We start from the raw sequence: 14,533 nt of genomic DNA on the forward strand, positions 1-14,533 counted from the left end.
CAACCAAGAAGAAATCCTGGCCTCGCTGCTTTCTGTGCTGGTTTACCAGCTGAGCCACTGCAATAGTCAGGCTCTCTCAGACGTGTTCACTATTGCTTCTTTGTGCTGGAATAAGATCTTCTGCAGCAAGTCATGAGCCCTTTCCTCATGTTGCTTTCACATGGCCCTGTGTCACTTGTAAACCGCACTCCTCTCTGTTAATTGCTGGTCCTAGGGTGGGGATGAGACACAAATGAAACCACCAGTCATGACACTATGCTGTTGATGTCACTCATGCTAGAAAAATTCACTCCACTTCTTTGTTTTATTTTTTTTCAGAGAGGTGGCAGGTGTGATCAGAACATGCAAACAGAGCTGAAAGGTGAAGATAAGTTTGTCACTAATTTGCTGTTTGTCCAAGGGGAAAACAGTGTTGGAGTGCACCTCACTCCTGCCAGAGCCACCTCTGGGTATTTTGCAGCAGGGCAAGGGGTGGGACATACGCTGACAAACGGCCTGAGAGAATTTGGCTGTAGGTGTGGGTGCAGTGTTTCACAGAGTTAAGCTATCAGTGAGGCTGTGGGTCTCTGGGTCTCCATTAGAGAGATTTCACTGGGTCATTCTCAAAGAGACTCGGGGAACAAACTGTACTATGAACTGCACAGAGAAGCAGTGAAACAGCATCCAAAAGCAAACTGACAAGTGATGCTCTTCATCAGTGTAGACACACTCTTTATCCAGAAGAGTATTTAAGTCCAGTACCCCTTCTCAAAGCAGAATTAACTGCACAACAGCCAGAAATTGTTAGCGTTCGAGACTCCACCTCCTCTTTGGGCAACCTTCTTACTCGAAGTAAGAGCCTTTTTCAGAAAGCTAAGCACAATTATTCACTTTTTATCCACAGGGGACATGTGGAACAAATCTCCCTCCTCCCTCGTACATACATATATATGAAGGATATTAGCACATTCCTCACTCCCCTCTCCCCCACTACCCTTGGCTGTGGTGCCCGGTGATGAAGCATTCAGTTTCACACCCAGCTGAGCCTCTGTCCCATGCTTCCCACCCTGCCCTCTCTCTTCTGCTCCCTTCACACTGCCTGGGCTGCTGTGTAGCAGCACACATATATCTGATAACGATCTGCTGATAACAGACTGAAGGAAACGAGGACAACATAATACATTTTTTTCTTTAATGACCCATCTCAACCACTTCACTTTCCCTCTGAACTCCTTCATGCAACTCCTCTCATTGTTTCTTCCAGCATTTCCTCCAAAACCCGAAGCTTCGTGGGTAGATCGGAACTCCGAACTTCACCCCACAACTCTCGACCTAAAATAACGCACCATGCCCGCCATTTTGTGTGCCCATCACACGCCGGGGCGGGGACTCGAACCCGAGGTCGCTCCGCCCTTCCCCTCCGCCCTTCGCGGGCGGAGTAACTTGTCCGCCGCGGGCCACCGTCTGCCGGCTGTGCGCTGCCGTGCGGGTCCGGGTGGGTACAGCGGGAGCAGGAGGAGCTGTCCTGCCCGGCTGCCGCGCCGCCATGAGCGAGAAGGGCGAGCTGGACCTCACCGGGGCTAAGCAGAACACGGGCATGTGGCTGGTGAAGGTGAGTGGCCGCCGGGCCCTTGCTGCGCTGAGCCGGGCCGCGTTTGGCGCCGTGGGCCCAGTAGGGCCTTGTGCGGCTGCGTCCTGAGGCGCTGCCGGTAAGTGCGGCGGGACCGGGGCGAGGGGAGTGAGGAGAGTTATCCCATCCAACCTGGTCTCGAGTGCCTCCAGGGGTGAGGAGAACGCCGCTCTCCTCCTCTTCCTCTTTCAGAGACAGAAAAAACAGGCGTGGTGCGTTAGTGAGAAGGAAGATGTGAGAACACGGCAGTTCCCAAGCACTGGTTCTGAGTGGTGAGAGGTGTAGCACGTACTTGAGCTGCCATGATGCCCAACCATGTCCCTCAGTGCCACATCTGCACATTCCTCAAACACCTCCAGGGTTGGTGACTCCACCTCCCTAGGCAGCAAGTTCCCTAGGCATGCCTCACTGCTGTTTCTGAGAAGAAATTTCCCTAATATCCAACCTGAACCTCCTGTAGAGCAAATTAGGGCCATCACCTCTCATCCTATCTCTGTTACCTGGGAGAAGAGGCCAAACCCCATCTTGCTACAACCTCCTTTCAGGAAATTGTAGATGTTGTAATGGTTTATCCAGAGAATTAGAAATCAAAGGTGACAGAGAAAGCTGCAGAAGTATGATGATACTGAGAGACAAGAAAGTGAAATGACAAATGAAAATCGGAGATGAGAAATGTAAGCTGACATGCATAAGCTATGCTAATTATTCTTACACAGTAGTTGGATCTGTCCTGCATGTTGTTCTTGAGACAGAAGATTGTGATTTTACAGTAGGTGTGGATAGCTCTGTGAAAATGCCACATCAGTAACAGCCAAATAAGCAGATTCAATTTTAGGCATGATTACAAATGGCACAGAGAACAGAAGATGAAATATCATGCCACTGTATGGTCTGTACCTGGCCTTATAATCCCTGCATTGAGAGGGACATAACAGGCCTAGAAGGTCAGAGGTCAGAGAAGAGCTTGAGGAGTTACCAGGGGAGCTCCTCAATATGCTATTACCGTTCAGGCTGAGAACATGATTAATTGTCAGTCCTACGATGTGTAAGAGTAATGAGTAGCTTTGCATAGGGGAAAAAAGTGAACAGGAGAAGGTGAACAAGTAAGAGTCAGTTCTAATGCAGTAATGAGGGGAGTGACAAATTAATTCATCTGGTGGGCATTCAAGCAGACAAAGTAGGCAATGCTTTGCACAATGTGTATTTAAGTTCTGATATATTTTGAAGTAGGAAGTTGTGATTGTCAAACTTTTGCAGAAACTGAAAAATCCATTAGGCAGATCGGTGCAAGAATACTGTGTTGAGATATTAAAAATGAAGATGCTTTCAAGACCACTGAGTAAAAAATCACAGAAACTAGAAGAGTGTGCTGTGGAAATATCTGTTCTTCTGATGTTTTTCTGCTCTTCCATATGTGCCTGCAGTTGATTGCAGCTGGGGAAAGGATTCTGAACTCAGTTGTCTTAGAATCATAGAATGGCCCGGGTTGAAAAGGACCACAATACTGATCTAGTTTCAAGCCCCCTGCTATGTGCAGGGTCGCCAACCACCAGACCAGGCTGCCCAGAGCCACATCCAGCCTGGCCTTGAATGCCTCCAGGGATGGGGCATCCACAGCCTCCTTGGGCAATCTGTTTCCAGTGCGTCACCACCCTCTGAGTGAGAAAATTCCTGTCCTTTAGTCTGATATGGTTTAGTGGTTCTTGATGCAAGACAAGGATGTTCAGGCACATCAGTGCTTGCAACTGACACTGCTCTTACAGCACAGGGTGCTGCCTGCTTTAATGAGAAAACTGAATTAAAGGAATACCTAAATATGGTTCGTGCAGGTATGCATTCATGCACGTGGTCTGAATTAATAATTTGGCTGTCATCTTGGATAAATAAAAAAATATTAGAAAATTGCTAACGTTGGTAAAGCATAGCAAGATGTAAAAGCTACAAAGGGAAGTAATATATAGAGCAAAGTAGAGTCCGTTCAGTATTAGGCATTAGAGTTCTTAATTTCTTTTTCTGTCCGTGGTTTTGTTTTTTAATTTGCTGCATTGGTTTATATTTAAAAAAATGATAGTTTTGAACGTGCAAAAGATGAAATAATATAAAGGAAAACAGAAACATAGACTGAGCTCAGCTTCTTACTTGCTTTCTGATGTACGTACAGCATACAGATAGCTATGTATGTAAAGAGCAAAGTACACACAGAGGAAATGGTCAGTGGTTTATTAGAGGTAGGGGCTGTCTGTGTGTTTTGCTCTAAGAGTAGCTGAGAGATGCATGGAGCAGGGCCCTTGTGCTGGAGCCCCGGTGTCCTTGTGATGTGAACAGCAAGAACAGGACAGCAGTCTTAAGAGGTCTCGAAGTGATGTTTCTTAGTACCTCTGATTCCTTCTCATTCAATTGTATGCTTTATGGAGAAATGAGGATTTGCACCTGTGAGCCCCAGAATAAAGGCCACTTGTCTCAAGAACTGTAAGCAATCTTTCAGAAGGACAGTTCTTCTGTCCACAATACAGTCTTTCTGTGAGACTGCATTTTTTCAAAATCCCGGTTAGGATTCTTAGAAAATTCTTGTTTTTCTGGACAAGCTCTTGTTTTTTGAACATTATTTTGAGATTTTATGCATTGTTCTTACTACATTTTCTGTATGTTAAAGATTCTGAAAGTGGACTAGCTTCTGCTAGTTCAACTTTTAGCATGATAAGATTAGAAGGAACTTTCCAGTTAAGCTTTCTCTACCTAAGTAAGACATTATTTGTCTTTCCTGTGATTGCTTATGCCATTTATCATGGAGCTAGAGATTTTAGCTTGTGGTTTTGAGCATTCCATCTAATTTTAACCGAAGTAACCATGTACAGATAGAAAGAATCCTTTGATCGTTGTTCATCATTACCCTTTTTCCTCTTTCTCGCACAGTAGCCATTGATTCAGATAGGCTGGCAAAAAGATGATTAATTGCATCCTTTGAGACTGTGCAACTGAAAGGAATATGATTGATCTGCAGCTTCTCAGTCTGAATAAATTCCCTGTCTGATCATATTATATAGCAAGTCAGTGATTTCAATGGCATCAGAGTCCTTCAGTCCTTTTCCACTTATACTGAATGCTTGTCTACTCATTACCTGGCAGTATAAATTAGATACTGACGAGGTATGAGCACATCATAATATTTCCATCGAGTCAGCCAGAGCACATGTCAAAGCATTTATCGTGTTGCTAGAAAGAAAATGAGATCTGATTTGGCGTGAAATCTGTTGTAGAAAGTTACCACTTCAAGAACTGAATAAAATATATCTTAATAGGTTGTGTTCATTCACTGCTTTGTCGTGTGCTTGTGATATGATTGACCCAATGCTAGCAGCTAATGGCACCTGGACTGATGCTGTGTTTGGATGGGAAGTTGGAGGACATTGCTGTCTGTCTGTTCTGCAGCTGTCAAGGTGCAGTGAGGCTAAAGGAAAGAGCTGAGCACCAGTTCAAAGATATTTTCTGTGCTTGTTTTGTTAAGGAAGAACAGCTAAATCATAGAATCACCAAGGTTGGAAAAGACCTACAAGATCATCCAGTCCAACCATGCACCCATCACCAATAGTTCTCACTAAACCATGTCCCTCAACACAAAATACAAACGTTCCTTGAACACCTCCAGCGTTGGTGACTCCACCACCTTCCTGGGCAGCCCATTCCAGTGCCTGACCACTCTTTCAGTGAAGAAGTATTTCCTAACGTCCAGCCTAAATCTCCCCTGGCACAGCTTGAAGCCATTCCCTCTGGTCCTATCACCAGTTGCACAAGAGAAGAGGCCGACCCCCAGCTCACTACAACCTCTCTTCAGGCAGTTATAGAGAGCAATAAGGTGTCCCCTGAGCCTCCTCTTCTCCAGACTGAACAATCCCAGCTCCCTCAGCCACTCCTCATAAGACCTGTGCTCCAGACCCCTCAACAGCTTTGTTGCCCTTCTTTGAACCTGCTCCAGGGCCTCAATGTCTTTCTTGCAGTGAGGGGCCCAAAACTAGTCACAGTACTCGAGGTGCAGCCTCACCAGAGCTGAGTACAGGGGGACAATCACTTCCCTGTTCTTTCTGGCAACACTGTTCCTGATGCAAACCAGGATGCCATTGGCCTTCTTGGCCACCTGGGCACACTACTGGCTCATGTTCAGTCGAGCATCAATCAATACCCCCAGGTCCATTTCCTCTACACAGTCTTCCAGCCACTCCGCCCCAAGCCTGTAGTGTTGCCTGGGGTTGTTGTGGCCAAAGTGCAGGACCTGGCATTTGGCCTTGTTGAACCTCATCCCATTGGCTTCAGCCCCGCCTGTCCAGATCCCTCTGTAGGGCCTCACTACCCCCAGGTAGATCGACACTTCCAGCCAACTTGGTGTCATCTGCAAACTTACTGAGGTTACACTCAATGCCCTCATCCAGGTCATCAATAAGGATATTGAAGAGGACAGCTCCAGCACCGACCCCTGGGGAACACAACTTGTGACTGGTCACCAGCTGGATTTAATTCCATTCCCCACCACTCTCTGGGCCCGACCCTCCAGCCAGTTCCTTACCCAGCCAAGAGTGCATCTGTCCAAGCCACGGGCTGCCAGCTTCTATAGGAGAATGCTGTGGGAGACGGTGTCAAAGGCTTTGCTGAAGTCTAGGTGGAGTACATCAACAGCCTTTCCCTCATCCACCACATGGGTCACAAGATATAGAAGAAGATCACGTTGGTCAAGCAGGACCTGCCCTTTGTGAACCCATGCTGGTTAGGCCTAATCCCCCGGAAAGGTTAAATGGAAGGTTATTATTAAATTGATTTGAGCTTTAGAACTTTGCAGATTACTGTTTGTCAGAATAGACAAATTGGAATAAAATCATAGGATCATAGAATGGTTTGGGTTGGAAGGGACCTTTAAGATCATGTAGTTCCAACCCCCTGCTATAGGCAGGGACACCTCCCTCTAGACCAGGTTGCTCAAAGCCCCATCCAGCCTGGCCTTGAATGCTTCCAGGTGGGAGCATCCTCAGTCTCTCTGGGCAACCTGTTCCAGTGTCTCACCACCCTCACAGTAAAGTGAGTCTAAATCTGTCCTCTTCCAGTTTAAAGCCATTTCCTCTCATCCTGTCGCTCCACACTCTTACAAGAAGTCCCTCCCCAGCTTTCCTGTAGGTCCCTTCAGGTACTGGAAGACCGCTGTAAGATCTCCTTGGAGCCTTCTCTTCTCCGGGCTGAAGAACCCCAGCACTCTCAGCCTGTCCTCATAGGGGAGGTGCTCCAGCCCCCTGATCATCTTCGTGGCCCTCTTCCAACAGCTCTATACCCTTCTTGTATTTGGGGCCTCAGAACTGGATGCAGTACTCCAGGTGGGGTCTCACGAGAGCAGAGTAGAGGGGCAGAATCACCTCCCTTTCCCTGCTGGTCACCCTTCTCTTGATGCAACCCACGATATGGTTGGCCTTCTGGACTGCAAGCACAAATTGTTGGCTCACATTCATTCTTTCATCTGTTGACTCTCACAAATCCTTCTCTAGCCCAGCTTCCTCAGCTCTGGAGTAAAACTTGGCTTACTTTTATTCTCTGCAGGACAAAATCAGAGTACAAAGTGTCAATTTGCTGCTTGAAACTAAATATCACAAATAGAATGTGGTAGTTTCTCAGTGTCTGCATCTCGCAACATTTCCCTACATGGGCACAGATACTTTCAGTAGCTGTGGACTGTGTCAGCTGGAATTAACTTTAGTGTGCCAATAAAATGAACTAAAGCATTCCCGCAAAAATAAAGAGTGTAGATTTGTCCAGATTTGTTTTAAGTATGTGAAGAAGAAAGGTACATAATTGCTATATTGAAATACTTCTTTAGTGAATGGTACTGGTGCAGAGCAATGATTTTTCCTGTAACAGTTCACCAAGCTTCAGGTTTTTGAGGTAATGTTCTTGCAGTGACTGCTACGTCTGTATTAAAGAGAAGGAGTTCGTAGGAAGAAGAAACTTCAGTTAGAATGCTTTCAGCTATTTCCTTTTGAAAACAATCCATGATTCCCATATCACTTGAACCACCTTACAGATAGTTGCAAATTGTCGGGTATGAGATTGTCCTCGTTGCCACAGGTGTGTGTTCCATCTTTTGATGTGTTACTTCTATATCTAATAGCTCGTGTGTGTAGAGAGTAAATTGTTCCACCTCACATTTATTATACTGACATGTTATGTTCAGTCTGTATTAAAAGCCATCATTGGAAAGACAGCCATAATTGCTGAATGGTGGGGAAAAAAAAACCTACGTGATTGCACTGTGCTAAAAAAGCTTTGGCTGACTTGTGGCAAGGAAAGATAGGCATGAGCTGGGGGACTAGTGCTGTTCCCATTGCCCTGGGGCTGAATGCAGTAGTGCTGCTCTCTGGGACAAGTCTGTGACACTTTCTGAAGTCCTCTGGAAATATGCCTTCATACCACCACTCTGTTTTAGAACTGTTTGCCAGCTAAACAGGTAGCACAGGCTATTGACACAAGCACTTAACATTTTGATTTCACAGAAAAAAATGTGACTCATCTTCTTTAAGCTTGTCTGGTCTTTAAGAAGTAATAACCCTGGGTAACCCTGCTGAACACTGGCCACATTTTTCTGGCCTTGTTATCTCCAGAAAAATGAAGTGCTGTTGCAGGTGCACCTGCCCTCCAGGATGTGTTTGGAAGCCTTGAGTGTGTGTGTGCAGCATGGCAGCTGTAGCCAGGTGTGAGGCTGGCCATGGAAGTACTGGGTGTTGGAGCCAGGGTTCCTGGCAGCAATGAGCTGATCTGTTGTGGCCAGAGAGCAGAGGGGCAGGTCATGATTTCAGCTCATGCTGTGTTAGTAGGAAAAGAAGAGAGCCACCTTTCATCTTGTTGGTTTGCCGCTTGTGCTGTGTCCAAGATTCAAGACAGTTCAAAGCTAATCCCTCTTTTGGGACAAACATACTCTACACTGGCCTTATTTTAATGCTTTCTTATTCTTTTTTTCCTCTCCCAGTGGAATAAATTGTCTACTGTGTGCATTTCAAACTATGTTCTGAAGTGGTCAGTGTGAGAACATTTAAAGTTTGTTCACGTACACAATTTATACAGAATTTTAAAATCTGCTTTTTGAAATCTGTTGTCTTTTAGGTCCCCAAATACTTGTCTCAGCAGTGGAGTAAAGCCTCAGGAAGAGGTGAAGTGGGAAAACTGAGGATTGCCAAGTAAGCCTTTACTGTACCTTCATTGTTTCCAGTTCTTAGCCATTGTACTTAGAAGAAGTTACCTGCAGTAAAATGGATAATGTTGCACCTCTTATGTTATATAACTTTGTTTTTCACAAACACTGTGTGCATATTTCTCAATAAACTAAAAAAAAACACTTGTATATTGATTATACATAAATACATAAAATTATACTGGGGAATGGCTGTAACCCATAACGTGGTGATTGATTTCTTAAACCCAAGAAATATGCACATCTAACTGGAAAATCTCCTTTAACTTACTGATGTGCTATTTTGCTGCTTCTGTTCTCACCTGCTGAATTTTCCCATTGATTTTTGGGCATCAGCATCCAAAAGCAATTGAGCAGCTCAGGAATCAAAATGAGTAACAAAGCTAGAATCTGAATTTGCTTTTTCATTGGGGAAGCAAAGCTTGTGGAAGTAGAAACTAAAACATGAAATATTTTCTTTTGCAGAAATCAAGGAAGAACAGAAGTAAGTAACTATTAAATCCAAAGGCTCTGGATGTGTTATATTTTGAACTCTAAAAACTGCTCATAACTTGATGTTTTCTAATAACATATTTTTCATTAAACCTGTGATAAAGCATTGCATCACACAGCTGAGAGTAGAGAATTCTGTTTATACCTCTGCACATACGTTTATTGCGGGATTTCCCTTTCAGGGGAGAGTCAGGTTGGGTATTAGGAAAAAGTTCTTCACTGGAGGGCAGTGGGCATGCAACAGGCTGCCCAGGGCAGTGGTCATGAGGCTGAGCTGTCAAAGTTCAAGAAACGTTTGAACAGTGCTCTCTGACATAGGGTTTGATTTTGAATGGACCTTAGTGAAGCCAGGAGTTGGGCTCACTCTGATCCATGCTGGGTCCCTTCCAGCCTGAGATATATTCTGTGATTCTATGACTTTTGTAAAATCTCTTCGTTCCTGAAGTTTGCTTAGAATCATAGAACTGGAAGAAGCTCTGGCCCAACCTATGACAGGGAAGCAAGCTGTGTTCACCGCTTGAGAACTTGTCCAAATTATAGAATAAGTGGAGAGATTACTGGAGGTCTGCATGTTTTGCTGGACTTTTCTAGGCTGGAATATGGGCCATGCTTCCTGATTTTTGTGAGCCCCTCGCCCAAGCCTTGATGTTGATGAGAGTCATGGAGTGCATAGAGCCCAGCAGTGAGGAACCCCATGAAAACAGCTGGCTTTGCAGGGACGCTGGAGCTGTGTGGCAAAGTGAGGCTGAGCAAGATGTGCAGGAAAAGTATGTAATACTGATCTGAACAATCCTTCGTCAGGTTTCTTGCCATGTCCCACAGCTAGGGATTCTGCTTACCCAGTCACTCCAGTACCTCCTCAGAATCTTTATTGGGCATGTGATGTAAATACAGCAAAGGAGCTGTATTTGAACTTCTAATCTACATGCAGCTCAGATTTCCCAGGCTAATAACACTTGCTGTGTACATTAGCACTTTCTTGGGGAATAAACTGGCTGTGTGAAACATTTTAAAGCGCTCATACTATGTGATATCTGAAAAGCTATTTGCCTTAGATTTTAGTAAGTGAAATGAAAATATTCTTTGACTGAAAGAAGTCATAAAGTCATTAAAAGATGAGTAGATTTTACTAAATACATGAAAACTTGGAATACCTTATTTCAGTGGGAGATTCATGTATTAAGAGTCTTGTCTCACTCTATGTTTTTGAAATAGAAATGCTGTATGCTGCTTGTCTTTCTTCTCTTTGTATCTCCCCGTAAGTCTTGAAACTGTGTAACTGAGTCTGTTTAGTAACACTTTGATAATTGTGACTGCTAGGTGTCATTTACTTTGAATGAAGAGCTTGCAAGCATCAGTGATATTGGAGGAAAACCCGCTTCTGTCAGCGCACCAAGGGAGCATCCATTTCTTTTGCAAAGTGTGGGAGGACAGACCTTAACAGTGTTCACAGAAAGTTCAACAGGTAAATTAGAATTACTGTTAGTTGTTACAGTTCTAGTATGCATGATTTCAATGATCTGGATGCTGTAAAGACCAGAAGACTGAGAAGTAAGCTCTAAGCGTTATTTTGTGGTTTTCTGCTTATGTATCATCATTGTGGTTTTTTTTTGTTTTTGTGTTATCTTGTACATTTCAACTGTGGGTCTGCTAAAACAAACAGAGAGCATACAGCACAGTATATTGTCATTCTCTTTTAGACTTTTAACTGGAAAAGTGCTTTTGTGTTCCCACGTGCTTTTGGGAAGACCAAGGTCTCAACTGTGGATTTAGTTTCATAAAAATGATGACTGCTCCTCAGTCCAGTTGACCAGGTTCATTTTAGCAATAAACACATCTGTTTACTACATTTTCTGCATATAAAACTGTTTTTTAAGTGTATTAAAGCTTGACAAGGTCATAATACTGAACACTGCAGCAGTAAGGTTGCTTTTTTTTTTTCTTGCTGAATACCAGTTGCCTGGCCTACCTTAAGTACGGCTCAGGAACTATCTATGTAATTGATTTGGATGTTCAAGGTAATACATCCTAAATTCCATGTTAGGTTTAAGCTGCACGGTGGTGTTATAGTGTATGGCATGCTCAGCAGACTGCCTTGCTTATAAGTCTAATACGCTGTAAGGTTTTCCACTGAAGTTACGTAGTCGTGTTCTGGGTGTTGGAGAAAGAAGGAGTCATAACAGAAGGAGCCCAGAGAGGTTGTGGATGCTCTGTCCCTAGGGGTGTTCAAGACCAGGTTGGATGGGGCCCTGGGCAGCCTGATCTAGTGCCAGATCTGGAGGTTGGCTGCACTGCCTGTGGCAGAGGGGTTGGAACTTGATAATCCTTGGTCCCTTACAACCCAAAGCATTCTATGATTCTGTAATTTCCATTTTGTCAGCTGTAATACAAAGTCCTCAAACCTTTAGGTATTAAGATACTGTCCTGCTTTTATTTATTTAATTGATTAAAAAAATAGCATTTCTTAGCAACTACAAAGTGTTATTCAAGGACCATAAATCTATTAAGAAGAATAATATTAATTAGGAGTAAAGAGTGTTTATTGGAATGGCAAATGTTTGGATTGAAGCACTGAATAAGCATAGAACCTGTCAACACTGTTTTTGCTTGGGTATAGCAAGCATGGCATGCAATTAGTGTAAAATATCTAAACAGTTTTAATTTGTGTTAAAGCTGGTATTGGCAATACAATCAAAAATAAGTGTCAATGTACTTTTTTGCTTTACTTTTTTGATTGTTTAAAAATAAAAGAATATGACAAATATATCCAAAATTCCATCCTGTTTGCTTACCAACACCATCTTCCTGCACCCACTCTTGTGTTGGAATGCGTATTTCCAATATGTTTTGAGCTCCATGGACAATTTCAGTACTTTGAAAACTTAAGTGTCTGAAGAGTGTAGCCTAACTAGATGAGATGCTGCTGCCCTCTCTGAGTCCAAATGGAAAAGATCCTTTAATGTTGTGTCAGCCGTGGAAAAAGGCTCCAACAACTCTTTAAACACCAGTCAATCCATGGTAAGAAGCAGTTGGAGGAAATTGAAATGCATAAATTCTTATGCTCACAGACCAATGTTTGTTTTCAAATTATAATTAATATATTTTGTGCAAATTGTTGGTGATTATTCTGCTTTGTCTTCTACTAAGTACACTATATTACAGATTTGATATGTTAATTTGAAACATGGTCCAGTGATTAAGCTGGTGTAGAACTGCTATGCCAGTGGCATTTCTAATGTTGCATCTGTAAGGATATATCTGAGGAATAATGTGAACAAAATATGGACCAAAAAGTGCTTTCTGCACTGTTGCTCTCAGTCAGTACCTTTCCTGAGGACTGAACTTAATCTAAAACAGAGAAAATTGCGTATAACAGTTGGATTTCCTTTATATTTCCTTTCCAGATCGTTTATGTCTGCTGTCCTCTAATCCTGTGATCCCCATTATGTTGTGACCATCTTCACCAAAGAGTGGTTGGTCGCTGGCACAGGTTCCCCAAGGCAGTGGTCATGTCCCCAAAGATGCCAGAGTTAAGGAAGCATTTGGATAACACTTTCAGGCTATGATTTGGATTTTGGGTAGTCCTGTGTGGACCCAGAGGTTGGTCTCAGTCTTTGTGTGTCCTTTCCAGCTCAGGATGTTCTCTGACCTTTTTAATTCAGAAAATGAATGAGGGTTGACAGAACTGCATCTCAAATCCTTTGTAATCAGAGAGGATGCTGTTGGGAGTTTACCCAGCTGGCCAAGCAAACTCAGCACTTCACATTGAATCTCTGCATCTCTGGTTGTCCCATGTTAGGTAATGGACAGAAATAGGTTCTTTTGACGTTCCCTTTGTTACGTCCAGAGTCTAATGAAGTGCAGTTTCTTGATCTTCTACTGCATGTACTAGATCTGAGCTAATACTTCACTGATGACTGCAGAGGGATCCGGAGCACAGTTGTCTCTTGCTGTCTAGGCTGATTTCAGTATTATTTTAGCATTAAATATGAACTACATTCTGTTCCATAAACATCACCATATGTACATCAACAGTTGCTATGCAACAATGCTATTTGTGCTTCCAGTCATTTTATCTTATCTTTGTCATCAGCTATCATAGTTGTAATTTTTTTGAGCGGGAGGAAAGGAGAGAGTTTTGTTCAATACAGCACATTGAAATATATGCAAAATGAATTTTTCTATGTGTGTATAGCTAAGAACTATCTAAGGGCAAATGATAGACTTGGTATGGGGTATATTGGATTAAAAGTATCCTTCTAATCTTCCTACTGGCATAAGGAAGAGCTATAATTTGACAGCTTCTGTCTTGATTGAAGAAATGAGAACATGCTTTTGTTAAATGTTTAACATTAAACTTTTCTGATTGTGATTGTAATTCCCTTAACTACTTTAATTTCCTCTTGCTTAATTTTTCTGCCAGCAGGTAGTTAAGACTTTATTAATATAAATAAAAAATGCAGCTATGTTACAGATGATGAGAAAAGTTTCTTACTGAGATGGTTATTGGAAAAATGTACTACTAATGTGACTTGGAAAAACACAGACCTTGGCAGACAATTGCAATCCTAACTGTAAAGGACTGATGGACAGATAGAAAGATTTTAGACTGTAGGGTAAAATACAGCATAAGGTAATTCTGTAAAGTTGGATGTGATTACTCTTTTTCTTGAAAATTTGCATATTTATTCACAATCCCCTCTTCGTAAGTGAGATTTCCTTCACGTTTCATTTAGTGACCATTTAATTCCTTCATTCTTGTCCCATCTTACTGATGTTTGAGTAAAATGTGCTTAGAGAATTGCGTTGGCAGAATGACTGCTGAACCTTTGCTTCCTCCTGAGAAGCATCCACGCATGGATTGTTTCACTGTTCACAGAAGAAGCTCTTACCAAGATGTTCTTACCCAATTTTCTGCATCTTCTTTCAGAATCTCATTTCATGAAATGGAACTTCTTGTTTTTATACATTCATTCAGTAATACCAATAACTCTGCCTACGTATCAACTCCTTTATTTCCACTGCCCTCCAATGTTCATCCCTTGTCTATTTTACTTAAACACAACTTCTAATGTGAATGTCCCTTTTTTTTGTGCTGGTACATGAATCATGCCTATTGTTTAACTTACAGTGTGCCTGATTGTATTCCAGTGAAAATGATTGTTCAGAGCTTGAATTTTGAAATAGCAGCTATACCTAGCCATTTGAAGAAA

At 42.8% G+C, this 14,533-nt stretch overlaps 1 protein-coding gene across 1 annotated transcript in view; it reads left to right on the plus strand.

Annotated features, from left to right (window-relative positions):
• The first annotated feature begins 1,389 nt into the window (after window positions 1-1,389).
• GTF2F2 (general transcription factor IIF subunit 2) overlaps window positions 1,390-14,533 on the plus strand; it is an 87,830-nt gene continuing 74,686 nt past the window's right edge. The window contains exons 1-4 of the mRNA XM_085215832.1: window positions 1,390-1,591; window positions 8,741-8,814; window positions 9,294-9,312; window positions 10,641-10,785. Coding sequence (XP_085071958.1) covers window positions 1,526-1,591; window positions 8,741-8,814; window positions 9,294-9,312; window positions 10,641-10,785 — 304 coding nt within the window. The 5' untranslated portion in view covers window positions 1,390-1,525. The remainder of the gene's footprint in view (window positions 1,592-8,740; window positions 8,815-9,293; window positions 9,313-10,640; window positions 10,786-14,533) is intronic.

Source organism: Meleagris gallopavo, chromosome 1 (genome assembly GCF_905368555.1).
Source record: "Meleagris gallopavo chromosome 1, MGAL_WU_HG_1.1, whole genome shotgun sequence".
NCBI classification, from domain to species: Eukaryota; Metazoa; Chordata; class Aves; order Galliformes; family Phasianidae; genus Meleagris; species Meleagris gallopavo.